The sequence below is a fragment of the Ctenopharyngodon idella genome, chromosome 5 (assembly GCF_019924925.1).
Source record: "Ctenopharyngodon idella isolate HZGC_01 chromosome 5, HZGC01, whole genome shotgun sequence".
NCBI lineage: Eukaryota > Metazoa > Chordata > Actinopteri > Cypriniformes > Xenocyprididae > Ctenopharyngodon > Ctenopharyngodon idella.
Window position 1 is genome coordinate 28,105,365 of NC_067224.1, and position 27,811 is coordinate 28,133,175.

Consider the following 27,811-nt stretch of genomic DNA (forward strand, 5'->3'; position numbering starts at 1 on the left):
CAGTGGTGGGCGTGAGGGGGCAGTTCAACAAGGCGTAACTTTGTTTCGACTTTCCTAAAATTGCAGATCAACCAGTGAAAGTTTAGGGGATGTGCAACAGATGAGAGAAGCAGAGATTCACATTTCGGAGGAGTATTCTACTGTGAAATTTGCAAAGTAAGATAACAACTGCCACTGCTTTACGTTATTTTAAAGCGGTGTATAATAATCTCGTTTTTGTTTTGTTTTTTCTCAAAGAAAATGCATGAGAGTTGTACTGAATATTTCGTTTTAAATATCTGTTAATTGACATTCTGGCTTCATTCTGTTTTACAGTACAGCACGTTTCATTAGCTTCTGATAGTTACGTATGACGTCATGCTTGAGTCAGTGGAGTAGGATGCAAGTACAAACATTTTATTTCTAAATGTGTGATGAAAGTTTTGTCATGGTGTTGGTAGACTATGGTTTATGTGACTGCATAAGATCAACTCAAATGTTTTTAACAACAAATTGTTTACATTATTCATTATTAATGAACATACAAAAGTGTTCTGTGCCTTCAGGCAGAACACTTGGTTGTTGTGTTTAGGTAATATTACACAGAACTGTGACCCTTTGACTTGTGAACCCTTTTATCCTGGTCTGAATCCTATTCATGGTGTCAAGGGACTTGCTGCCTTGAAGTGCAGAATGCTAAAAGACAAAAACCAGGTCTGTAGGATAGGAATGTGAATCACTTCCAAAGCTATAGAAGCACAAAGCTGTAGGTTTTGTCCAGGCAAACAAAAACATATGTCACAAATACATTTATGAACAAGCTATCTGTACTGAAAGGTGGGCTTTCTCTTTACAGAGATTCACTTTTGACCAAGCACATCTTAAAAGAAATGCGATGTTAGTCTGCTATACAGCAGAGGATGGAAATGTTGGCTAATTCGTTTTGAAGATGTGTTGTTTTAATAATCCTGAAAGATATTTATGTTTGTGTGTGTGTGTGTGTGTGTGTGTGTGAAAGTTAGTGAAAGTCTTAAAAAGTGCTTTTGTAGAAGTACCTCTTTTATCTTGAAGTGCCAATCTTAAGGGAATCCTTTGAAGCAGGTTACATTATTGTTTTTTCATGCCTTTGGAAAAAAACAGCTTACATGCCAGAGAGAACTGGAGAACTGAAAAGTCTTGTAGACTCGCCCTATTAATCACATTATATTTTTGCACTGAGAATGTCATATAGATGTCTGAGAACCCTAGGTTGTATTTAGCTTTTTTTTCTATTTTTTTATCCATATATTATCCATTATATTGTCATCACACGAATTTGAGTAAACAGGATTGGGGGAAAAAAAAAAAACAGCATTGCACGTTTTTGCAAAACCAGCATTATTTGAGAATGACATTTTGCACAAAATACTTCACAATGTCAAAAATATGCTTATTTGATGTGAGATGTAAAACTAGTGCAGAATTCTAAATATTTATTATTAATTTTTCATCTTAACATTTATTTGTTTTGCATGTTACAAAACCCTAAAATGTTCTGTGTGTTTTCAATGCCAGATGTTCAATGTGGACTTTTGTTCTCCATATGTATAAAGTGTTGTTTTTTTTTCAGCCAGGAAAGAAGTTACCTCATCTGCTCATGCTTACCATATTTCCATCAGCACATTCTCTTGTGTCACAGAAAGAGAATATCTAACATCCTAATCAAAGTGTTTAAACATCTGTCGAACCGTAATGCTCAATTAAACTGTATTTTCTGTCAAGAACATGACTGTTTTCCATGGTATTCAAAGTTAATTTTATATTTTTTCCTGCTTAAGTCATGGGCAACATAGATGAATAGTCTGCCACAGTAGGGTCTAAACAAGCCTCTGTGTTCTCATTATTGCTTTCTTTGATGTGGGCCGGTTTGGTGATGAATGAGAATTCACATGCCATCAGCTCATGACTTAAAGTTCAAAAAGATAAAAAAAAAAGATAAAAGTTCTTTTGATTAAAAAAGTACAGATGAATGGGAGGCTTGAAATCTTAAAACGCATGAATTATGTCTGTTAGCATTAAACATTTCCTTCTGTGCTGTCTTTTAAATAATAATAACACAAAAAAATCTTTTGCTTTTTCGCAGGCCATAAAAACCATCTGAGCCTCTATCATTATGATGACCCTCTGGTCTGTATCATTTGTACTATTGTGCGCATGGAGACTGAGCTACGCACAGTATGAGCACTTGGGTTACCCTCCGGGCTACCAGGGCCCTTCACAGGATCTTTACACTGCTCCAGAGCTTCCTGCAGATACGCCCAGGATACAGCTACGTCTGGCAGGAGAGAAACGCAAGCACAACGAAGGGCGCGTTGAGGTCTTCTATGAAGGGGAGTGGGGGACTGTGTGTGATGATGATTTCACCATTCATGCGGCCCAAGTTGTATGCAGAGAACTGGGTTATTTTGAAGCAGTCTCCTGGTCTCCATCATCTAAATATGGGAAGGGAGAAGGTAAGCTTGTTGTGTTCAGAATGCCTTTGATATAATCTGAAACGCATGCACTTTTCTAAATTAAAATGGCGTTGCAGTAAATAGTACAGAACCATTGACTTTTTATTACCATCTAGATTTTAGGTTAAAATTTATATGAATGTATGGAGGCAAATGTATATCTTTGGGTCTGGAACCTTTTTGACTTCATTAGATAGTTTTAAATGGACCAGTGCTTTGACAAATTAATTTTTAAAAGTACATTTCATGTAGTGTCTCAGGTCATAAAAGAGTTACATGCATAATAATTCTTAAAGAATTGGCAAAATATAATATAGGTGAATGCTAGTTTACATCCTATATTGTTAAACTTAGTCATTCAATAATATTCTTTCATGGAGAATTGATGACTAGTCAGAATATATATGCACTGACTTCCTGTGTTTTTAGGCCGTATCTGGTTTGACAATGTCCACTGCACGGGGAAGGAGAAGAGTTTGGCTCAGTGTGAGTCTAATGGCATAGGTGTGTCTGATTGCAAGCATACTGAGGATGTTGGGGTGGTTTGCAGCGACAAGAGAATCCCAGGATTCAAGTTTGTTAACAGCCTAACCAACAACATCAATGTAAGTGAATTCAGTACAAATGTGCTTCCACTGTTATTGTCTAAAAATATTCAGAGCAGAGGCGTCATGCCCATTCAAATTTTTGAGTCAAATGGATTTTGAATGCAACTTCCAAAAGACAAAAATGAATATTTGATAATTATGTTTGGTACAAAATGAATAGTCCCCCAGAGTGATCACCTTTTAGCCATTTATGTCATTCGGCCTATGTGATTTGTGCAGTGGTTTTGGGAAACTTTCCAAAATTTTTACAATATATTAATTTGTCAACACAATGAAGAGTTTTAGCATTTAATGTGTATTATATATTGATTTAAATGTCAGCTTTTTCTGAAAATTACTTCTGCTGATTGGACAAACTGGGGAATCAGAGAACAAGCAGCCTCTGCATTCACAAACGCAGAGATAAGGTGCATTTTAGCCTTGTGGTGTCCAGTGCTGATAGTTCAATTAATTTGTTTCTGTAAGCTACAGAATATGTGGAAGACAGAGTCGATGCAGGACTTACAGGCCTAATATTCTTAAGTTTCCCCCTGTCAGCATTTTTTTTTTTTTAAAAGTTGCCAGGCACCACCAGCATTTTTGATCATTTTCACATTTCATGGCCCCCAGAATATTTTGTATAGCTGAACTTGCAAAATATCAAAAGAAGAACAGAGCCTCTGCTTTTAAACAACAACAAAAACCATTTATTCTAGATTCATGCATTCTTTTTTTATCAACACTTGAATGTGGGTAAGTTTAAAGATACAATATGTAGATTTTAGCCGCTAGAGGTCGCCTATTCAAAACAAAGGCGTAGCTTGATGACGCTGAGTTTGAGCGCGAAATCTTGGGAGATGTCGTCTTCACCTCATAGCCAGTGGAAAAGAATTGGGACAGGACTCGGGCAGAAATCATGTTCATGGATGAGATTATTAACGTTACTGTAGTATGAAGCAGTGCAGGGCTGAGTGATGTTGGAGCTGAACGAGGCCACTGGAGCGATTGGTAATGAGAGACGAAAGCGACACACGCCTCGCGAGCAGCGGAACTTTTATTATGCCTCAGTCGCCGCTTCCACTTGTTCTGGTCAAGTGTATGAGGTAACACAGAGCTGTTTATCATATTATATACATATGAGTGTTGAAAATGATGTTATAACGTTACTCTGTGCGTTCGCTCGCCAGCTGCTGTGAGACACTTGTTGCACACTGCAGTAAGATAGATCAATTTTAGAATATCATATTAATAAATGCTGGGTGGCTTGTGTTGATAAATGGCATGCAATTCATTTTAAAACGTATGACGGAGAAAGTGCTGGTACTCTCGGAAAATCAAGAAAACTAGATTTAAACAATAAGACTAAACGTGTTGAGCTATATAACAATAATTCGTTTTCTGTCTATAAATGTAACCAAACAGATGTTCCTTTGTCTAATAAAACATGTAATATATTAAAACGTCTTTGGTGTTTCCATGGCTTATACAAAATAAAACCGGAAACCGAGGGTAACGCAGATATGACGCCATTGAAAGGCGACTCCCGGACATGTCCTGGATCCTTGGTTAAAATCATGATTTTCTCACGATTTACAAATAGTTGGAAACATTTGGGATATTGTAAGTACTCAACTGAACAAAATATATAACACTGGCCTAGTGTTTTTTGGATGTTTCACTGCAAAAATCTTACATATTGTGCCTTTAATTAAAAAAGCATAATTCTGAACAAAAAGCGTTTTTGTCAAAGACTACATGTGCATAAGCAATGCTTCTATCACTTGTTTCTGCTTCTTTTTCGCCTGTGTTTTGAGCTGGAGATTCTGCACTCATTCAGAAGATGTGTAATAGCGCCCCCTACGTATATCAGTGAAACCATGGAGTGGCAGAAAATTCTGTCTGTGGCAGGGAAGCGTTGTGTCATAAATGACAGAGAATTCCATCAAAGAGTTAATATTCTGGAATAGCGACAGTAAAGGCGTTAATAATTTTTGTTCTCAATTCGGGTTCATAATTCAAAAGTATATAATTGGGTCTCACTAGCAGTTGAGTTCAGTGTCCAAGGACCAGGTGAAGGTTGTTGCTGTGGCCCCTAGTAAAATTACATTCCTGGCTGGGGAAACTAGGTGCACGACGCCCCTGAAACTATTGTTGCTTTTTTTCCTTTTGATCACTTTTCCAATCGCTCAATGCATTCTTTTCCATTTATTTTTCCACCCAGAGCTAAGTGGCTTTGTTGCTAGGAATATGGCAATGGAATGTTCAAACACCTTCTTGAGACATTTTTTACGCTACCCATATTATGCTTTTTTGCTTCGTCTAAATTAATTTCTGTGTCCAGTTAGAGTAATAACAGGATTTGTCCCCATCCTCTGTCTCTTTCCATACACAAGCTGCTCTGAGCCGACAGTGTCATCTTGAAAGAATGCATTAGCAATCAAAGAAATATTTCATGATAGGCCCTCCTGTAAACAAAGGGAAGTGTAATTCGAGCCTTATGATGAACACAGACTCTAGAAGATGTGACAAGTAAGATTTTGGAAACTCAGATTGTGATTCTCAGTGTAAAGCCAAATGGAAACCTCAATGAAAGTCCATCTGAGCAGTCAGAATTCACCACCACTATAATTTGCCAGTAGGAAAATATCTGAATATACATACACAGTTTTCAAAAAGATGCCTATTGTGTCTGAATTTAATTTTAAAGTATTATCGCCTTTTCTAAAAGGACATGGACTATATGAGTCAAGCACAGGCTAGGGTGAAGTCTAGACATCTTATATCAACTTCTATTAGGTGGTCTCCAGCTGAGAAACCTGGAGAGAAAGCCAGAGTCAGCTTTTCCATCTAGTGATAGCCTGCACGGGCTCCACATTAAAGCAGTTAAATCACAGGGAGGTTTACCATAATGCCGGCCACATTCAAGTCATCTGGGAATGTTCATAGGCAACCCACTGTTGCCTTCCTCGGGTTAAAATGGGAAAAATGATGTAATGTAAGTGTGGTGCAGAGATGGCATATGTGGAGGAGACTCCAAAACAAGATGCAAACAGACCTTGGGGAGAAAATGTGAACACTTAATTTTCTAGGTAGTGGTATGGAATAACAGTTGTCATAAAAAAAAAATTTTGGTCACTAATCCACTTAAACATATGCATTTATCTAATTATCTTGTTAAGTAGTTTTTAGACTCAAGACCTAATCAAAGATACAATGTACTTTTCTGAGCACATGAAAGGTCGCAAATATTTATAGTCATGGCTTTACGTGACTTGTTTACTGCAAGACTTAGGGGATTGGCGGGTCAAATCTGTGAAAATTATTTTACAGTCTAATTTTAATGTGAGTGAACAAGATGTTCTCCCTGTTTGGAAAGAAAAATTTTGACTGGGTGGTTAGCCAGTCATATGTTTTTTTAGTGTGTCCAGGCCTTTTAGTCCATTTATTTAACTTTATACCTAAGAAGCTAAATGAACCCAGCTTTGTTTATTCTGATAAATCTAGGAAGTCCAAGTCCTGTATAAATCAGGACCATTGGTCTCGTCCACCATACAGACACAAACTCCCGATGATTGTAATCAAGGTATTGCATAACATTTGTCTGTATGAGGTACTACAGAGTTCAGAGGAAGTTACATTATTTATTTGTTGAAGAGTTGATGACTATGTTTCAGCTAGAGGATTCTAGAACATTCACAGTACAGTACAGGCTTTACAGCACAAATGGTTCAAAATGACTTAGATGAATTTTTAAAGAATTAAAGAATTCCATAGAAATTCTTGTTAGAAATCATTTGGTTTTCTTAATACTTTTACAACAGCTGATGTTAAACATGGTCACCGTCAGAACTTCATCTCAGACAGATGCTGTTGATCAGCTCAGAAACACTCAGCCATTATTGTTCTAGTGACTAATATGTTCTGTGGCCTCTTCTCTGGAGTTTGGCCCAGTATGTGCATTTATTCTCTACAGGTTCCATAAAAGCCCCTTTTTTAACCTTTTTCAAACCAAAATTTTACAGAGATTCTTAATATGTCTACTGTATAATGTAAATGTTATGCAGTTATGTAGTTTCCTTGTAAATTTCCTGCACACGTCAAAGGTCAGATTGCAACTACCTTTAAAAAAATGATTTTCTGATGCTGTTCACTTTATTTAATAAACAATTTATTTTGATTTAACACCATTGTATCAGGTTTCTGGTTCAAATGTGATTGCTTCATGTTAAACTGACTTGAAACGGTTACTCTTTGACTTAACTTGATCTTTTCATTTTGAAATAACATGTTTCAATCAAGTAGCTAACCCAATCAAATAGCACTTTCACTTCCCATCATGCTTTGCAAAGGGGCTGAATTGGGAGAGTAAATATTGAAATAAAGTGTTATTTAATGCATTTTTTTTTTTTTTTTTTTTGCAAGATGAGAAAATGGAGAGACTTGTTAATGTTTAATGTTCTATTATGTTGGTATTTAAAAGTTTTGTGTTTTGGGGGTTAACATTGTGGTAAAGTGTGGATCTTGTCATTGAGTTGAGGACCTGCTAACATATTGCTTTAATAATAAAGCCACCACTATTGTAGTGCTCTGGGTGAAACCAGTGTCACTTCTGGACTGCCAACACCAAACGTCACGTGAAAAGAAAAGTTATATTTAGTTTATGTAAATCACAGGACTAAATGGGAAGCATTATTTGAATGTAAATTTAAATGAAAACCATTTATTTAAGTTAAACTAAAACCATTCATTCAAGTTAAATGAACATCATAGATTCTACCCTTACGAAAAAGAAGTATACTTCAAGTTCGTTTTTTCAAGTATACTTAAGTAATGTTCAAGTATACTTTATGTAGTAAGTATACTAGTGTCAGTGTTCTAGTAGTAAACTTGTAAGTATACTATTTTAATACCGCTTGGGACTAAATTGGCCCAATTGAAGTATACATTTAAGTTTACTATAAGTGTAACAGTAGTAAACTTTAAGTACACAACTAGTTCACAGCTACGTTTCTCATTTGTACTGCATCTGTCCTACAAGTAAACTTATAAGTATACTAGTAGTTTACTATTTTAATACTAGTAGTACATTTTTAGTATATGAAAGTACACATTATTTTTGCACTTTAAGTATACTACTATGTTTCTATTTAGGTATTATTTTTTATACTTGAAATACCTTTAATTGTACTTTAACTCGTTCCATTTTAAAAACATTTTATTTTAGCTTCATGAATCCTTTTTTATCAACACTTAAATATGGGTAAGTTTCATTAAAAAAAATTTTTTTTAAAAAAAAGAAACAATTTAAACAAAAAGCTGAGAAAATTGCATTTTTGTCAAAGACTATGTCCGGATGGGATTCAGAATGATGATCAAACTCAAGTGGAGTAGATCGAGTCCATAAACACCCCCAAAGCTTCATAGTCCTCATTCAGTAATGTTAGGCAGTTTTGATTTATATGCTGTTTAATGTTTAATGATCGCTTTATTTTACATTTGCTTGAGTAATCTTCTATCGCTTGTTTCAGCTGCTTCTTCTCCTGCGTTTTGATCCGGAGATTCTGTATTCTTTCAGAAGATGCGTAACAGCGGCCCCTACCGTATAGCCTGACAATTTGAGGAAATAGTGAAGTAGATTTGAAGTAAATTCCTATGTACACTACCAGAGGACTAGCCTACTCAAAAATTCAGATACTCAGAATTACAAATATATCTGTTTTCTTTATAAAACAATATTTTCAAACAATGTACTTTTATACTATTCTTTTATAAATATACTTTTACGTATATCTCGATCAAAAGACTGAGTCCAAGTATAGGCTAAATATACTTAGACTTCTCTGTCAGTATAAGTCAAGTATACTTAAGTGCACTTTTAAGTATATTTCTCAGAAGTATATAAAAAGTATACTTTCTTATTTTTAGTTTAAAAGAAGTATACTAATAGCACACTTTTTTTCGTAAGGGTAGTTAGTTGTACATGGTTGATTCTATTTGGTTTTACTTGTTTCAGTCGTGTGGAACCACTGTCCATGATTGAATCATGTTCAGCCAAAGAGCTATTATTTGTCAAATCTTACATTTGTGTAGAGAGCGGAAAAAGTAATATTTTTGGTTATTGGATTTTATTGTAAATACTTTTTTTTTTTTTATTGTTAAATGCTTTTAAAAACTGAGGAATGAGTCGAAATTACAGTCTGTGGTAATGAATAGCATGCCACAAATGCTTGATGGACGTAAAATAACCCATAATGTTCCTTAAACTACTACATTTAACCATCTGTCATTTGCTTAGTAGGGTATCACTTGCATTTACTTGCAATGCAGGGAATTAAATTTGCTTTCTCTCTGTCTTTGAGACAATATTCATCTTGTTTATTTATCTGCCTCTCCTTCCCTTCAAGTTACATACTTTTGGGGTTGATGCTCCCTACATTAAACAGGAAGTTTATCTCTATGAAGTAGCAAGCGTAATCTCTGAAAATGACAATCAAACCACATGGGAAGACTTAAAGTTGTTCTGTCTTAGCTTGGCCTTCAATGCTTTGTTGTCCACATTCAGCATATCATGCGATCATTGCTTGTGGTTATGCATTTTGCTTTTGACCGAAGTGGAAAAACACATTTTTCAGATTCCTGAGGACCCAAAGATTTCTGTAGATGTACAAGTTTTCCTTGAAATCCGACACCGATGTTCATTGTTGTTTTTCCTCAGTGTTCTTGTAGGAGACTGTTAGGTCAGAATTAACTGCTCAAAAAGTTGCAGTCAGAAAAAGAATTAAAGCCAATTAAACATGGGCACCAGATAAGTGGAATGGACCATGCTAGACGCTACTCTAATCTTGCTATTTTAAGAAACAGATAATCACCAGTTTGTGCAATGGCTCTCAATCTGTCTAACAAGACAGGCCAGGACTGTTGTCCAGCAATGGTCTATGTGTTCTTTGTTAACTGTTGTCGATCTAGACCACTTTGAAAAAACTCAGTAACAGACCTGCTTTCAAAAACTATGAGCTATCTGCTAAAACACTGTTCTATTATGAGTTGGGGGAGGGAACTGGGTAGCTGGAAAAGGGCTCCATCTGTAGAGGAGGCATTCTTTAACATGTCTTTGCAAAGAGAAAAAAAACACACACACACACACAAACAATAGCCATGCTTTTAAAGACAAAAGTCACTAGAGTTCCTAAAAAAAGGGCGGGCACCATATTTACTTACACATATTCACACCTAACACAAACATATTTTGAATCATATCAAAGTTGTATTTGGCCTTTTTTGTGGACTGAAAGTGTTTATCTTTTTCGATGAAGAGAACATGCTCTCTCACTCTTCTCATTTTAAGGGAAAAACAGTGTGGGCTGTGTGACATTTTCCTTTTCACAGTCTGTGTACAGGCCAGTAGAAGAATGCCTGTCAGTTCACCACTTGTGCCTCTGACTCCTTCTCCAGCATGAGCAGTAGGAGGGTTCTCTTTTTTTCTTTTTGAAAGACAGACTAGTCTCCTGAGATGCTTACTTACATCCACAGAAGGACAAGCCCTCACAAATCGATATCCCAGCTGCTCTATTTTTCTTTCCTATAGCTGCAGAATCCCCTCCTCTTCCAGTTACCATAGAAGCCTGCCACACATGTTTAGGAAATCTTTTTCTTCCTCTTTTGTGCTAATAAAACACACCTCAGTTGCTTTTTTCTTCCAACCTGTTTTAAAACCTTGCACATTGCCTGTTTAGAAAAGAGTTAATTGAAACCCCATGTAGCTGCAGATATGTGCACTGGTTGTTAAACTCTCTGATCAAGTCACAAAGGAAAAAATGGAAAAACCCATTTATCAAGACTAAAAAAGCTACTTTCTTATGACGCATGGAAAATCACATTTTATTATCCATCAAACAATGTTTTATGTAACATATTAAAAAATTCATGATATTGTTCAGATGCTGTGTTAGTATGGTTTTTGTTTCTTGTATAGTGTATTCTGTATACTGGTGTATTCCTGTAGCTTTTTTTATTTTAACCTTTGATGAGAATTCTTTGTTGCATCACAAAGTGCCTTGGATAACAAGAACTGTTTTTGTGAAAAGTTTACTTGGTTTTGGGCCAAGTCACGGTAACCACTTCTATATTTTGAAGTCTGTTGTTGACCACAGTGTCCAATTTAGATTTTGGATACACACAGTTCTTCATTAAATCCGTTCAACCTGCATCTGTAACAGCTTGGTCAGAGGCATTGGAAAAATGACTGACCATTCCATTCACAAAAAGTCTTTTGATTTACAGAAATGACTATTTTGTGTGGTTCAGTGTTTCGTTGTTCATCTGTTTAGTTTTACCTCATGTGAAAATGCTAGACTTTTTAAAAAATATAATAGCCCTTAGGTCATATGAATAAACATTTATCATTCTAGAACACTATCCGAAGTGTATCCATGTTGGAATAAACCCACATAATTGCATTGCTTGCATTTCCAGTGTGGTACAGTAAGGATACCCTTTTAGTTTGCCACATGTTTATTCACAACCGCATTCTCATTCCTAGTTTGAAATCCCTGCTTCAGCTTATATTACTTGCATGACTTTTTTAATGAAAGACACCACCTTCTTTTTTGGTTCATGTTGTCGGGGGAATCAGAGGAAAGAGTCTCCCAGTGATGACCACTTCATGTACTCATTTAGTAAAAAATTATGTTCTACAGCAGGGGTCTTCAACTTTTTTTTAGGCCAAAGAGCCCCTTTATGTCTGGCCATTGTAAAGTTATTTTTATTTTACTTAATACAGTTGTTTTGTGAGAGAGACAAAGAAACTTTTAGCTCAACTTAAGTTAGCTTTGGTTAAATGTAACTTTAATGCTGTATTTTTGATACATACGCTACTGTTCAAAACTTTGGGGTTGGTGAGATTTTTTATTGGTTTTGAAAAAAAAAATTCTTATGCTCAAGGCTGCATTTATTTGAACAAAATTCCAGTGATAGTGACATGACATGTGGCCAAGTATGGTGTCCCATATCGGAATTTGTGCTCTGCATTTCACACATCCAAGTGCCCACACAGCAGTGAGTAGTGAACACACACACCGTGAACACACACCCAGAGCAGTAGGCAGCTATTTTTGCTGTGGTGCCTGGGGAGTGTTAGGTGCCTTGCTCAAGGGCACCTCAGTTGTGGGTAATGAGAGCGGAAGTGAGCCCTGTTCATTCACTCCCCCCACCTACTTTCCTTTCCAATCTTACTGACCCCACATTTTTGAATGGTACAGTATTTAACATAATTTTAAACATATTTCACAAATATGAGTTCAAGGAAGGCCAAACAAAAATTGGCAGACCTCCCCTGCAGTCCTACCACTGTTCTACAGCATGAGGTACAGAGGGCAGTGGAATGTTTAGGCCACTATATTTGCTGAGCACAGCAACTCATACAGTCTTTCAAAACTCAACCTTTAACACATGGTTTCATAGCACAGGAATGTAAAACTGCTGCTAAAGCCCTTCATGTAGTCTTGGAGTCTACTGAAAAGATTTAGCTTCATTCCTCCTGACAGATTTACAGTTCATGTAGTCCTAAATACACCCTGGAATAATTTGGTGTTTGTTCAAATAATAAATAAATGGGATGAGCTGCATTTAGATGCAGCTATGTCATTTTAATGCCATACAGTATGTTAAAGTACCTTCTGATATTAAATGTTGCATAAGATGCTTTCCATGTGCTTCAATTATTTCCAGACTTTCTAGTAAATTTGGGGAAAGAATTTCAACCACACACCTTTGCCTGATTATCAAGGTGTCTAGGATTATTTGATGTGAGCTTGAAAGCAGTAACCTCTTCTTTGCCTTTTTATCCATCTACTATATACGTCAGAAGCCATTAAATACATTTTTATAGTCTCGCCAAAGACGTGAATTGTAGCTGGCTTGAGGGTAAACTCAGTTGGAAGATTTTCAGAGGTGGAGCAGGTCAACAAGTCCTGCTGATAGGATGTTTATAATGAAGTGAAGAGCTGTAAAACCAGTTTAGTTTTATAGTGGCTATGGTTAAAGTGTCCAGTTAAGAGTTTCACAACATGGGCACATTAAATAATGCTGACACAGAACAAATGGATCTTTCCATTATTCAGAGGGTATATTATATATATGAAAATGTAAACTTAATGGAGTAACCCTACTGACATTTCTTGTTAAAAATGATGATAATATGTCTAAAATATCTATCCTGAAGTTTGTCACCCTCCTGCAATTTTTTTTATTGCTAATACAAGAATCAATGTCCATCATAAATCAACTTCAGTTTTACAGTAACAATACTTGTTTTTTTTGTCCTTCAGAGTCTGAACATTCAGGTAGAGGATGTTCGTATTCGGCCCATCCTGTCATCATATCGTAAGCGTGTCCCAGTGACAGAGGGCTACGTGGAGGTGAAGGATGGAGGCAAATGGAAGCAGATATGTGATGATGAGTGGACTCAGATGAACAGCAGAGTCATCTGTGGCATGTTCGGCTTTCCGGGAGACAAGCGATACAATACCCGTGTGTACAAGTGAGTGTTCCTTTTCCCTTCAGTTGAGTTGTCTTTTGTGTAGATATTCGTTTAGAATATATCCTATTCTCTGCATAAAAGCAAAAGCAACTTTGCTGACCTGAAAAAAATGTAAGATTATAGTATTTTACATGGATGTATTCCCCTGACGATAATATATCCTACTCTATTACACTCCAACTCCAACAAAATGCAAACACAGTGTACACAACATGGAGGTCCACAGTCATAGTTTCATTTGGAATTTACAATGCCAAATATGCTTCACTTGAAAAGATGGTCATGTTGTCAGTGCAATTCAATCCCAGGATTTAAACTATGGAACGAAGCATGTTTTTCATCTATTATGCTTCAATAGGTTCTAATCTTAGAATCAGGGACCCCTGGGGGTCCATAAAGGTACTGCAGGGGTTCTGTGAGCTGATGTATAAAATATATATATATATATATAGAAATTTTTGTAAAATATGTAGGGTTTTAGTTTTGTAGACAAATGAACTGTAAGATATCCAATCTATGAGTTTTATTACAAAAGTAATTAATTTTAATTTGTTTAACTTTATTTAATATTTTAATATTTTCATTTTTTTCTGAATAAGGTTTGACTGGATAATCAAAGCAAATTCTCCTTCCGTACTGTCTAAAAATCATCTCATCTCATGACATTTCACATTGTTAGTAGTGTATTCCCAAATGTAGCTATAGCTTTGCTTTTTAAATTTTAATTGATGCTTACATCAATTTCATTTTTATTCATCTGTAAAAATCTAAATATAACTTCCTTTATCTAAAATGCTGTCTTGCTTAAATATATGTTGACTCGCTTAGAGTAAACAGTTTGACACATTCATCAACAATAGCAGTCATTTTTTTGACATAAATCTTAATCCATTAACTGTTGGGAGGAGGCCTGAATGAAAATACTCCCTTCGAAATAACAAAGATAGACGTGCTGCTTTTCCATCAGCATATTGGTCAGAGAAACCACTGGCTTCCTTTCAAGGAAGCCTGAGCAATTGAAACATTATTTTCCATATTTTGAATCACATCATGAAGAACTTCTGAATCTCTGCAGTATGTACATTAGAAAATCTTCAAATAAATAAGAAAATCTGCAGAGAATATAGTCTTGAACTTTCTGCTAAGCTATTACATTCCATACTGTGTTCGTAATGTATGGCTCTCAAAAGTTGCATAAATCTTCATGAGCACTTTCATAACTATGTGGAAATCACTAAAATGCCTAGTTAGTAATTCATTTGCTATATGAGAAATCACTCAGGCACAATGGAAATTAAAGCTTTATAGTTGGTTGTATGATTGCAGACTGTTCGGCTACGTGCCTCCCCGCACATGCTGCGTCTTATGAAATGTGCAGGCACTGTCTGTTTTTTTTTAAATCGGTGCTTGATGTTGGGGGGAGGGGGGACACGTAGCCAAAGGCTGTAGTTTTTTTTTCAGCGTGGAGCCAAAATGGGCTTCCTTTCAACTACCTCTGTCTGCCCTGTGGCTTTAAACCATGCTTTCATAAGAAAACTTGGACAATCCTTTCAGAGGACCGTGCATGAATGGCTCCTGTAAATAATATGGGTCTTTCCCTGGCTGGAACAAGCAGATGATGTTCTCAGATGATAAAGCATCGGTGTGGAAGTATAATAGCTCTCCCTACAGCTGTTCTCACAAACACTATAAATTAAACACCAGGCTAAATGTTCAAGCTTTTGTAACAAAACGTTTTTGCTTTAGATCAAATCTGTGAGTTAAAGAGTATGTCTATCTTTTCTTTTGTATCTATCAAAGCCTATGTGTGTGTGTGTGTGTGTGTGTGTGTTTGTGTCTACATTTGTTTTCCCAATTGTAGGGATCTGACATAGACTTTGGAGCAAGTCCAGTGTGAGACATTCTTTCCTTCAGAGTCTAAATAAAAAAACAAATGTGGATTGTGTATTTTTTGTGAGTGATGGCCAGTATACTTCTGACAGGGGAGCTTGTTAAATATTCTGTTTGTAGGATGAGCACTGTTTTTCCTGCAGGAGTATATGACATCACTTCAGCTGCACTTTCTTCTTTCTACAGTTCAAAGTGTATCAAATCTTTAATGTAGTCATGAAACATTTACTAGCCATATTATGGCTAGAATCTTCCACTTGTGTGAGTTATGTTTTTTTCAACTTAATTCTAAAATTCCCTTTTGCTTTGTTTCACAGGATGTTTGCCCGCAGGAGAAAGCCAACTTACTGGGATTACTCCATAAATTGCACCGGAAATGAAGCTCATTTGTCTAGCTGTAAGCTGGGCCACACGCTCACCATTAAAGCCAATAGCACGTGTGAGCAGGGCACTCCTGTGGTAGTCAGCTGCGTCCCTGGCAGAGCTTTTGCCCCGACTCCCATGGCAGGATACAGGAAGGCCTTCAGACAGGAGGTGAGGCCAGATGATACATTTATTCCAAGAATACAAGAAGCCACATGTCTACATGAGGTATTGCTTTGCACTGAACTTCTGACTCTCACCATTGAGAAGACTATTAAGTATGGAACAGAGCTCAACACACTTTATCACCATAGTGATAGTAAATCTTGATCTTGATCTAAGCGGCTACTTTGAAGTGAATAGTCTCTTACTCATTTTAAGATGTATGGCAAAAGTGGCAGTTTTCGTGTCCAATATTTTCAGTTGCCGCAAAGTGTGATTATATGAATAGTAATGTTAGAGAGCAGAGAAAAGGATATTTTTAAATCTCTAAAGCGCTGTGATGACAGACATTTTACCCCAAAATGACATCACTCTTTCCAAATGATATATTTAAGTAGTCCTTGTGGAAGCCTGCCTGTTACATACCAGTCAGCGAGGTCAGTGAGTTCATTAGCATGATGTAGATCTGTACTGTTGAAGTGTCTGTTGTGTATTCCTGAAAGAATTCCTGCAGAATATATCCATGGATATGATATATTCATATAATGACACTTTGCAGCAACTTTTGCCATACATACTTCTTTAAATAAGTAAGAGACGATTCACTTTAAATTAGCTAATTTTCATTCTTTTAATGATAAAGGTTTTGGAGTTAGGAATTTAGCAAGGATGTATCAAATTGATAAAAAGTGACAGTAAAGACATTTATAATATTACAAAAAATTTATATTTTAAATAAGTGCTGTTCTTTTGAACTTTTCATCTATTAATCAGAGAGTCCTGAAAAAAAATGTATCATGTTTTCCACAAAACTGTCAAGCAGCACATCTGTTTTCAATGTTGACAGTAATAAGAAATGTTTCTTGAGCACCGATTCAGCATATTATAATGATTTCTGAAAGGGTTAGTTTACCCCAAAATGAAAATTCTGTCATTAATTACTCACCCTCATGTCATTCCAAACCCGTAAGACTTTCGTTCATCTTCGGAACACAAATGAAGATTTTTTTGATTAAATCAAAGAGCTTTCTGTCCCTCCATAGACAAATATGAGAAGTTTTGAGTTTAGCACTCCAGGAATCAGTCTTTCTCATTCAGTCTTCCTCTTCCTTCACAGCAACCCCTAGTGCGTATAAGAGGTGGCGCTGTAGTTGGAGAGGGGCGTGTGGAGGTGTTGAAGAATGGAGAATGGGGCACGATCTGCGATGACAACTGGAATCTCGTAGCAGCTACTGTGGTGTGTCGTGAGCTTGGATTTGGGAGTGCCAAGGAGGCGCTTTCTGGAGGTCAGCTTGGACAAGGTGCGTATAGTTGAAATGATCTGAAGGTTCTAGATGGAACGCTACAACTTCCCTGACTTCCATGCATTTACTTGGGCCCTTTTAAGGTATTCATAGCACAAAATGCTCTAGGGAAATGGAGGACTAAATGTGATACAATGTTATAATGAAAGTAATTTCCATCAGTGTCTTATATTGTAGGGACCAGGGATCCTCAGGGGGTCGTAAGGGGGAGGAGGGGAAAAAATTAATTAAGCTCAAAAAGTTTCTCTTCAGGTTTGACATTACAGATAATATTTTTCAGATAATATTTTAATTATTTATTTTGGTCTAATACAGTATAAATATAAACAATATAAAAGCCATTTTTAAAGGGGTCATGGACTGCTATGATTTGGTAATATCTTTGCATATGAAATAAGTATTACATGTGGAACTCTTTTGAAATATTTTACTACATTTTTACTATTAGTTGAAAAAAAGTTATTTTGGAAGCCTGGTTTCAATAAAAGCTGTTTTGAGTTCTGAAAATTATATTATGTTTTTTATAGTACAATGACCTCTTATTTGTCAAAAGATCAGGGAAAATGTGATTTCTCAGTTAATGAGATTTCCTTTTAATTTTGCAGACAGCATGCTGTATTTATGTTATCATGCTTACTGTTTTTTTTCTCACACAAATGGGTCTTTAAAAAATGATTAATGACTTTATATTTTAAGGTGGTCCTCATGGGAATCATCATATTTATGGGTTTTCAAACCCCTGGCTTAAATAATTGATACATCCCACAGTCACAGTGTGTCTGAATGTTTTGTAGTAGTCCCACCATGTTATATATATAAAAAAAAAAAGTATTGTTTTTTACAAATTGCATGTTGCCATGTTTATTTCAGATTTGAAGTGTAGATTTAGGTCACTAATCTACAATCTAAATTTGAACATGGCCAGTAAATTCCATCTTAATGGCATGGTAGATTCATATAAACTCTGGATTGATAGGTTCAATTCTTTCAGTTCTTTCTCTCTTCAAAACAATAATTCCCCAAATACTTTAAAATATGTACACAATTACTGTTTGAAGTAGTGCATTAAACTGTACCGCTCATGGTACACACCTTTCAAAAGAGACCTTAGGAATGCTAAGGAGTTAAAATTTGGGGGTAAATTATGTTTTGTTCCTATGATGCCATTATTAGATATGTGTATATAGGTAGGTATTTTATTATTATGACTAAACATGTGATGATTATTTATAGTTGTGTCTCTGTTTAAAAACATGTATTTTCTAGGAATGGGCCCTGTACATATGAATGAGGTTCAATGTTCTGGCTTTGAGAAGTCTGTCACTGAGTGCCCCTTCAATATGGATAAAGACTCTGAAGGCTGCAGTCATGAGGAGGACGCAGGCGTGAGGTGCAATGTTCCTGCCATGGGCTTCCAACAGAGGGTAAGAACTCACTCAAATTGACTGACTACCGAAATGCATTTTTACTGTCATAGTTAGTATAACATGACCAGTCTGCTCTTCATTATTCCAGCTGCGGTTGAGTGGAGGTCATAACCCCTTTGAAGGCCGTGTTGAGGTTCTTATGGAGCGCAACGGTTCTCTGGTGTGGGGGACTGTGTGCAGTGAGGGCTGGGGCACTATGGAGGCCATGGTGGTCTGCAGACAGCTGGGCCTAGGCTTCGCAAGCAATGCTTTCCAGGTATGTTTGACTTTCAAATCCTCATCAGACATGAACATTTGAGTCTCACACTGTGATCCTTTTACACTGCTGATACCTCAACAGGCAGTTGGTAAGGTATGTCTATCCCTCTCACCGGATCATCCCTTGATCTTAATAAATTAGATGTTGGCTCTTTGAAGAAATTCATGGTATTCCAAACTCACATTACTATTCAGGGTTTTTTTTGTATAAGCAAGGAAAGGTGGAGGACTGAAATCAAAGCTCTATGTGGGCTAAAAGTTTTTCAGCGATGTCTGAACTTAATCAAAACCAAATCATAATCAGTACTGGAATGTTTCAGGTCAATTTGATCTTTATTGACCGTCTTGTGACAGTGTGATTCTGTGGTGTCCATTGCAGCTGGTTGTTAATAAGAAATCGCGGCATTCCATCAACTCAGGCACGTAGTCTAATGACATCGCATTTGTCAATTCACAGAAGGGATTTTGTAAACAGAGTAGACTGGTGTACCCTCTAAAGAATGTCCTGTGATTTTGTTTGTCAAATTTGTCCCTAAAGAAATATTGCTTGTGTTTTTTCAGCAGTGCACTTTCTCTCTACTCACTTGCACCACGTCCAAGGAGGAATTCTTTCTTTTAATAGCCTGGGACAAAATGAGTTACTGCAAGGAAACGCATGTACTTGTATATCTGAAGTCTGAAATGAATCCCAGTTTTATTAGAGTCTGATGTGCTTTCACATTTTGCACAGCTCGGCTTGAAGTCTTCCTGTGAGAATGATGTTTCTGATGGTAGTTAGTAGAACAACCAGTTGTTAAGACATGTCTTTTTTCCTCAGATTAACCTTCTTAAATACATGCTTTCTGACAGTTATAGATGTCTGTGTTTACGGTTGCCAAGAGAAACCGTTACTCCCTTCTGGTTTGACAGCGTTGAAGATAAACAGTTACACCTGGGAAGCATTTAAGAGAGTTAGAGACTCTCTATTCCAAGAGGAAATTATATCTCTTCATCAAACGGATCTTAAATAGATAAGAACGAACAAAACACTTGACTGCCGCAGGGTTGGAAAAAGAAGGAGAGGTTACTGTTGTGTTGACAAGTAATTTATGACTGGAAATGGTTAAACAATATGGACTGTGTTTGTGTTTCTTTTAAATAATGAAATGGTTTTAATAAAAAGAAACGGATAGGCTTAGGACTTTAGTGTAGGTAACTTACTGTAAAATATGACATCAAAGAGAACATTTTGTTGCTCTGAGTATTAAGTTTAATTTTCCTTTGGCTACTATTTAGTGTTTTGACTTTCCCACTGATGCGCTAAGCTAGGTCTAGGCTGCTGAGGACTTTTCTAGGTTAGAACAAAGAAGCCCCAGAGGTTTTGAGAAGGTGAAGGGCAATAGCACCATCTTGTGGTTATTTTACATTTTATTGTTACAGTGATTTCTTCTTCTCTGTTGACATTTTCCCTCAGTTTTGTTTTCTTTCATTTTAATATCTTACATCTGTTCTTTCATAAAGGTGCATTCAATAAGACTGGTGTAAACAAAATACGAATTGTTTACACCAATCTTGTAGCATCATGAATAGTTTTCAGTTACTGATGGTTTTGGATAAATGCTCTATTCACAGTCAGCTTTGATTCATTTATGAAAAGTGACCAGTAATAGAGAGGTTACTGAGACAGTGTTGTTTTAGTATTATTTATAAACAATTCTAGTATTTATTAATATTTATTTTTATTTATTTATTTATAGTTTGTATTAGTAATTTCATGTGCTTTTGTCATTTTTACTTATTAAGATTTCTATTTAGCTTTAGTGTATTTTTATTTAAGTTTTTAGTTTTAGCAATTTTAGTACTTCAGCTAAAACTTATCAGTTAGTTGCCAATGCAACATTTCTATTTTTGTTTAAGTTTTTAATCTACTATTTGTATTTTATTTTTTTCTTTCAGCTGTATTTTAATAGTTTTAGTTAAAAATAACAACACTGTACTGAGATAAAGCAAGTATTATATACATCTTATAAGTACTGCACACATCTCAACATGTCTGCTCCCATGATGCAGCTTTCTCCATTTAAAATTAAATAGCTTACCGAGTCATTTTAAACATATTTTTCAAAAGTACTATTACTGGTTTTATCTTTTTAATGAGTAAAAATTACTGGGTGCATCTTTAATAATGTAATTTGTTTAATAATAAATGATTTCTTTATATTCAGTGTATTTGCACTACCTTTAATTTCCCCTGTGGGGTGGATAAATCACTTGAACTGACCTGAGGTGTAATTTTGTGTTTGTATAGGAGACGTGGTACTGGCCTGGTGCAGTGAATGCAGATGCAGTGGTTATGAGTGGGGTGAGGTGTTCGGGAACAGAGATGTCTCTCTCCCACTGTTTGCATCATGGAGAATATCTCAGCTGCCCTAAAGGTGGAGGACGCTTTGCTGCTGGAGTTTCCTGCTCTGAGAGTAAATATTATCATCAGAGAATTCAAATTCAAATCCAGTTATTCTTATATTTATACATTTTTATATTTGTATGTCTTGACTTTCAGAGTGATTCTACAATATGTATGTACATCTTTTAGCTTCAACTAATTCTTTTCTGGAGAAACACTGACCTCTACTGGTCACTTTGAAAATGCCATGCAAGCCTGTCATATGTTTGTAGTGTGTTAAAGGGATAGTTTAAAAATGAAAATTATCCCAGGATTTATTCACCCTCAAGCCATCCTAGGTGTATATGACTATATTCTTTCAGATGAACACAATCGGAGATATATTTAAAAATATCCTGGCTCCTCCAAGCTTTATAATGGTAGTGAATGGGGGTCGAGATTTTGAAGCCCAAAAAAAATGCATCCATCCATCATAAAAATAATCTATATGGCTCCATGGGGTTAAAAAGGGCCTTCTGAAGCGAAGTGATGTTTTTTTGTAAGAAAAATATCCATATTTAAAACTTTATTAACTATAATAACTAGCTTCTGGCAGATGGCCGTACACATCGATTTGCGGCGGAAGAGTAACCCCTGACAGATAGAGCAAAACAAAACACCGGTCATGAATTAGAAGTGGATTGTGAGAGGTGTCTAAGCTTATGATACTCTACGTCATGCATCGCATCAGGGGTTACTCTTGTGGCGCAAGTTGACTTGCACAGTATGCTTATGATCGTCTGCCGGAAGCTAGTAATTTTAGTTTATAAAGTTTTGAATAACTCATATACACCTAGGATGGTTTGAGGGTGAGTAAATCATGGGATAATTTTCATTTTTGGGTGAACTATCCCTTTAACACTATCATACACTAGCATACTACTACGGGATTACTAATATAGCTTGTGGTGTAATATGGGTTTAAAACAAATCTTTTTCAGATAATATGGAGTTAAAAACAATGAAAAAATCTGCATAAACCAATTTTTAAAAGAACACTGACAGGAACACTTGTTTTAAAACTTTAGCTAAGTTTTTTTATTTCCCTCCAGCTGCCCCAGATCTGGTGCTCAACCCCCAGGTGGTGGAACAGACCACATACTTAGAGGACCGACCTATGTTCATGTTACAGTGTGCTTATGAGGAGAACTGCCTGGGCTCTACCTCCAGTGCCACCCCAGCCAACTCACATCGTCGACTCCTCCGCTTCTCTTCCCAGATCCACAACAACGGACAATCAGACTTCAGACCCAAAGCCTCCAGAGAGACCTGGGTTTGGCATGACTGCCACAGGTGAGGGGGTCTGATGACTGCTGGGAACAATAGAGGTAGAATTCAGATATCATTCATAAGAGCTGTACAATGTGAATATATTAAATTTATCCAGGTTTTGATGTCATGAACAAAAATAATGTACTAAATAGGTGAACAACGCTTACATTTTTGTACTCATCGAAAGTACCCAAGTACTGTTCAAAACTGTTTTTTTTTGTTTGTTTGTTTTTTTAGGAAATTAATCATTTTATTCAGTAAGGAAGGATTTAATTGATAAGTAGTGACAGTAAAGACATTTATAATGATTTCTATTTTAAATAAATGCTGTTCTTTTGAACTTTTTCTATTAATCAAAGAATCCTAAAAAAAACAAAAAACATTATGGTTTCCACAAAAATATTAAGTAGCACAAATGTTTTCAACATTGATAATAATGATAAATGTTTCTTGAGTAGCAAATCAGCATATTACATTAGAATAATTTATGAAGGATCATGTGACACTGAAGACTAGAATAATGACCGCAAAAAAATATATATATATTAAAAAAGAAAATAGTTTTAAATTGTAGTCATACTTCACAATATTACTTTTTTGTGTGTTTTTGATCAAATAAATGCAACCTTGGTGAGCAAAAGATACGTCTTTAAAAACAATTAAAAAATTTTACTGAAGACAAATTTTAAATGGTAGTGTATGCTTTTACTTGTAAGGTAGATTATTAAATCATTTTCTTTTTACTGTTACAGGCACTATCATAGTATGGAAGTGTTCACCCACTATGACCTACTTAGCAACAATGGCACCAAGGTGGCAGAAGGACACAAAGCAAGCTTCTGTCTGGAGGACTCAGAATGTGATGAAGGTATGAAAGAAGAATGTGCATGTTTTTGTAGCCAACAATTGTAAGTATAATTTGACCTCACTCTAACTCTGTGTATTACTGGTTTTGAAATCATCAAACAGTTTTCTGTTCCTTTTTTATAGTAGTGTAAACTCGTGATCAACCTTGATAACGTGCTCTTTGTATTGTTGACTTTATAAGGAATTGAGAAGAGATACGAGTGCGCAAACTTTGGTGAGCAGGGGATCACAGTGGGCTGCTGGGATACATACAGACATGATATTGACTGCCAGTGGGTGGACATTACAGATGTTAAACCAGGAGACTACGTATTCCAGGTAATAATGACATTTCCGAAATAGTATAATTTTAGTACCATTCTTTTGAATCATATTATCCTGGTTCTTGGAAACTGACATTGTGATTAATTCTTTGTGCTGACGGTTTTCACTCTCTGACAGATTGTAATTAACCCCAATTACGAGGTTGCTGAGTCGGATTACACCAATAACATTGTCAAATGCAGATGTCGATATGATGGTCATCGTATATGGATGTATAATTGCCATATAGGTAAACAAAAAGTCATGAATGTCTTTTCACATTGTCTTGTCATGAAAATGACTTACTTTTTTCCACATACACTGGCTCCAAAAATGATAAACTTTTGGACACTTTAGTGACACTTAGAAATACGCCTTCTTTTCAGTGATTAGTCCCCTCATGCTAACTATGAATATTTTCTACTACATTTAACCACCAAAAACTCTCTAAATACTATTTTGAACATCATATATATTTTATCATTTGAAACTTTTTTTTTGTCTTACTTGTACACTACTGTTCAAATATTTATGGTCAGAAAGATTTACAAAAAAAAAAAATAAAAAAAATTAAAAATAATATTTTAATTCAGCTAAGATGCATTAAATTGATCGACCGTGACCATAAAGACATTAATAAAAGATTTATATTTTATATTACTTATATTTATAAGCAAATACTGTTTTTTTTTAACTTTCTATTCATCATGCAAAAATGTATCATGGTTTCCACAAAAATATTAATCAGCACATCTGATTTTAACATTGATAATAATAAGAAATCATATTTGAATTAAAATGAAAAAAGAGTTTGTTTAAATTCTAATAATATTTAAAAAAAAAAAAATTTTTTGGATCAAATAAATGCAGCCTTGGTGAGCATAAAAGCCTTCTTTCAAAAACATTTAAAAAAAAATACAGACCCCAAACTTTTGAATGGTAGTGTAAATATAAAAACGAGGCTGTTTTAATATTGTTATATATCTTCACAGATTTTAAAGTAAAATATTAAAAGTGCTTAAAGTAAAATTTAAAGTGTTCAGATATTTTTGAGACCACTGTATTACCCATAATTGCATGAAATGTCATGTTTAGAACCCTGTATAGTGAATGTCACTGTGATTCTGTGTCTCTTTTAAGGGGGCTCCTTTAGTGCAGAGACAGAAGACACTTTCCCTGGCCTGATCAACAACCAGGTGACCCATAGATAAGAGTGTCGCTAAAGAACATCTAGAAACCCCGGCCAACCAGTGAGATTATCAAGAGCCCTGAACCACTACACCTCTCTAGAGGACCTTTCATCTCTAAGTAGTAATTCCATGGTACTCGTTCAACTATACTCAGTGTCTCCACAGTTTTCTACTGTATTACAGGACTGAACATCACTTTTTCAATCGAGAACTCGATTCGAGACAGGAAATGACTCTGAAGACAGCCCTTTGGCTGAGATTAACAGACTGAAAAGCTGTTTTTTTCCCTCTGACCGCTGAGCCAGTAGCAATTCTGAAACCTCATTCTTTCTCTCTTTGCTGCTGGTGTTGAAGATGAAACTCTGGATAACTCTCAAGTGAGCTCACTTCAGACATGAAAGGAACTCTGGTGCACTTTTCTTTTTTTTTTACTTGACAGGATCTGTGGTTTAGGTCTTTTTGTAAGTGTTTCAATAAGGTGAGAGGAGTTTCCTCAGATGAGTCTTCTGAAAGAATATTACATATGTCTACAAAATATAAAGGCTTGAAAAGACCATTTCCTTTCCTTTTTAGTGACATGCATTTCAGGTATATACTTTGGCATTTTGAAAACCAAGCTGATTACTTCTGCTTATAGATATTATTGGTTATTATTTAAGTGTCTTATGGGTTTGTAGAGGAAACATCTGATACATTAGAAAGATATGATGAGCCCTACAGTATTTTCTACCAGAGTCCTATTTTATCAGTATTATCAGAAAATATGTTGTTACATTATGAATTTAACTTTAAATATTGTCAGTAGCCTTAAGCCATCCAACTCAGATCAGAGGTTCATAAACACTGGCATCCCAGGAGCAGGTGACCCTATTTAAATGTTTTTATTTGTTTTGTTTTCCCCCTCGTTCTTCTCATTATTTTAAATTGACTGATGGTCAGTTTTTGTGGACAGTCATTATTATTTATGCCCTCCATTCTGTAACTCTTATGAAGCTGACTGAAAACATCACAAGCAGTCTGATCTTTTCCAAGCATTCGTACAAGAGTATTCATAGTATTTCATCATACAAGTTTTAAATAACTTATTTTAAGACAGGGATTTCAAATGCTATTTTGTAATTTCTTCTTTTTTCAATGTGGAATGTCTCTCATTTGTTGTCTGTCAATGGTGCTAACATAGCGTTATCCTCTGTTTTTTGAGGGACCATATCAGTTACTTTTATATTATGCTTACTTGAATGGATGTAAAAATCATGGATGAATGCGATATTAAACGTACATTATTTGGCAAAGAGAAACAATGTGTAGTATGCCTACAGTTAGGCCAATTCATTCTCCTAGTTGTTTTCCAGGACTCATTCTATCCTTTCCTCCTAATTGCACCCTCTTGTGGTGTTTTGCAATGTGGCAAACAAAGATGCTATATTCATTTCATCCACTGAAGTGTACTCTTGTAACAAAATGAAAAGAAGATGGACTCTACAGTACTTTTTTGCACTGTATGCATTATGTATCCTGACAATTATGTAGCTATACCAATGCTTGCATCATTTTATTATTGCATACTGTTTCACATACAATTTTTTAATTAGTAGGCTGCATACAATATATACTACATAGTATGCATTACAGTAGTATTTAATTCGGAACAACAGAACTCTGTAAACTGAAGCCCTGTGTGTCTTTACATGGCCACCACTTAACACCAATTTACATTCCATACAGAGCAGCGTATGTGAAGATTAATGTCTGTGTGTACATTGCTTATTAAATCATTCAGTAGTTTTCTAAACAGGGCTATGCTCTTCAGATGATTAATTACATATCTGTTTTTACAAAAACAACATAACTCAGGATTATCTTAAACATCAGTAATGTTGTGTCAGTGAATCTGAGGGTAGGTTTATGTATTAAAATGCTAGTAATGATGATGGCTAGTTTTGAGATTAATGTTCATCATATTCATTGCTACAGGAGATGTGGGGACAGAGCCATTTCCTTTCGATGACAGATTTTTTTCCTTTTAGATGTTGGAGGTCTATTTTAGAGAGAATGGCCATTGTTCTTACTGGTTAAACCTCAACTGTTAAATGTACAAAGACCACCCACAGAATATGAAAACATGTGGTTTACATGTTCATAAACAACAGTGAATGAGGCAAATGTATTTATTACTGAATCGCATTTCCAGGACAATGAAGGCTGCGGACCTTCACTCTCAACCTCATATGCACTTTCTCTGGAACCAGTAATACACGTCAGTTTTTAAAAAAAAAAATACGGGACAAAACATGATTTTTTCTTAATAAGTCGGGACACTAAAAATGAAGCTGAAATACGGGGCTATCCCAGGAAAAACGGGACGTCTGATCACCCTAAAGTTCACACAATTCATAGTTTTCAGTCATGTGACTGCCACGTAGGCCTGGAGGGCAAAACTTGCATAGAACTGAATTACAGACTTGTCAATTTTCCATCTCAAAAGAAGAAAATTAAAAACGTGAACAAATTGTAAGTTTTCCATATGCAGCACCTGCTACAGTATTTCAATCACTTAAAACAGCGAGATGTTCTAAAACTGGTTTCACAGACAAGGCTTAAGCTAGTCCCAGACTAAAATGCATGTTTGAGCTGTTTTAACTGAAAATAAGTTGCACTAACACATCTTAAAATATGTCAGTGCCATTGTTTTGTCTAGAGATGCACACCAGTAACACATTTTTCCATGGCATTTTTTATAAAAGTTGCTTAAATATCC

General features: G+C 35.7%; 1 protein-coding gene across 2 annotated transcripts; it reads left to right on the forward strand.

Moving 5' to 3' along the window:
- On the forward strand, positions 1-26,724 carry loxl2b (lysyl oxidase-like 2b). 2 transcript variants are annotated; one of them, XM_051892965.1, is made up of 14 exons: positions 2-156; positions 2,102-2,471; positions 2,901-3,076; positions 13,384-13,595; positions 15,803-16,019; positions 17,128-17,311; positions 18,581-18,738; positions 18,830-18,997; positions 21,287-21,452; positions 22,474-22,714; positions 23,446-23,561; positions 23,742-23,878; positions 24,002-24,113; positions 25,004-26,724. In XM_051892965.1, exons 2-14 carry the CDS (start codon positions 2,132-2,134, stop codon positions 25,072-25,074), a joined length of 2,298 nt encoding a protein of 765 aa, XP_051748925.1. In that variant the 5' UTR covers positions 2-156; positions 2,102-2,131; the 3' UTR covers positions 25,075-26,724. The 2 variants fall into 2 exon arrangements, with proteins under 2 accessions (XP_051748926.1, XP_051748925.1); XM_051892966.1 differs by lacking the exons at positions 23,742-23,878; positions 24,002-24,113; positions 25,004-26,724 and having other exon boundaries at positions 1-156; positions 22,474-22,749; positions 23,446-23,549.
- The last annotated feature ends 1,087 nt before the right edge of the window (positions 26,725-27,811 follow it).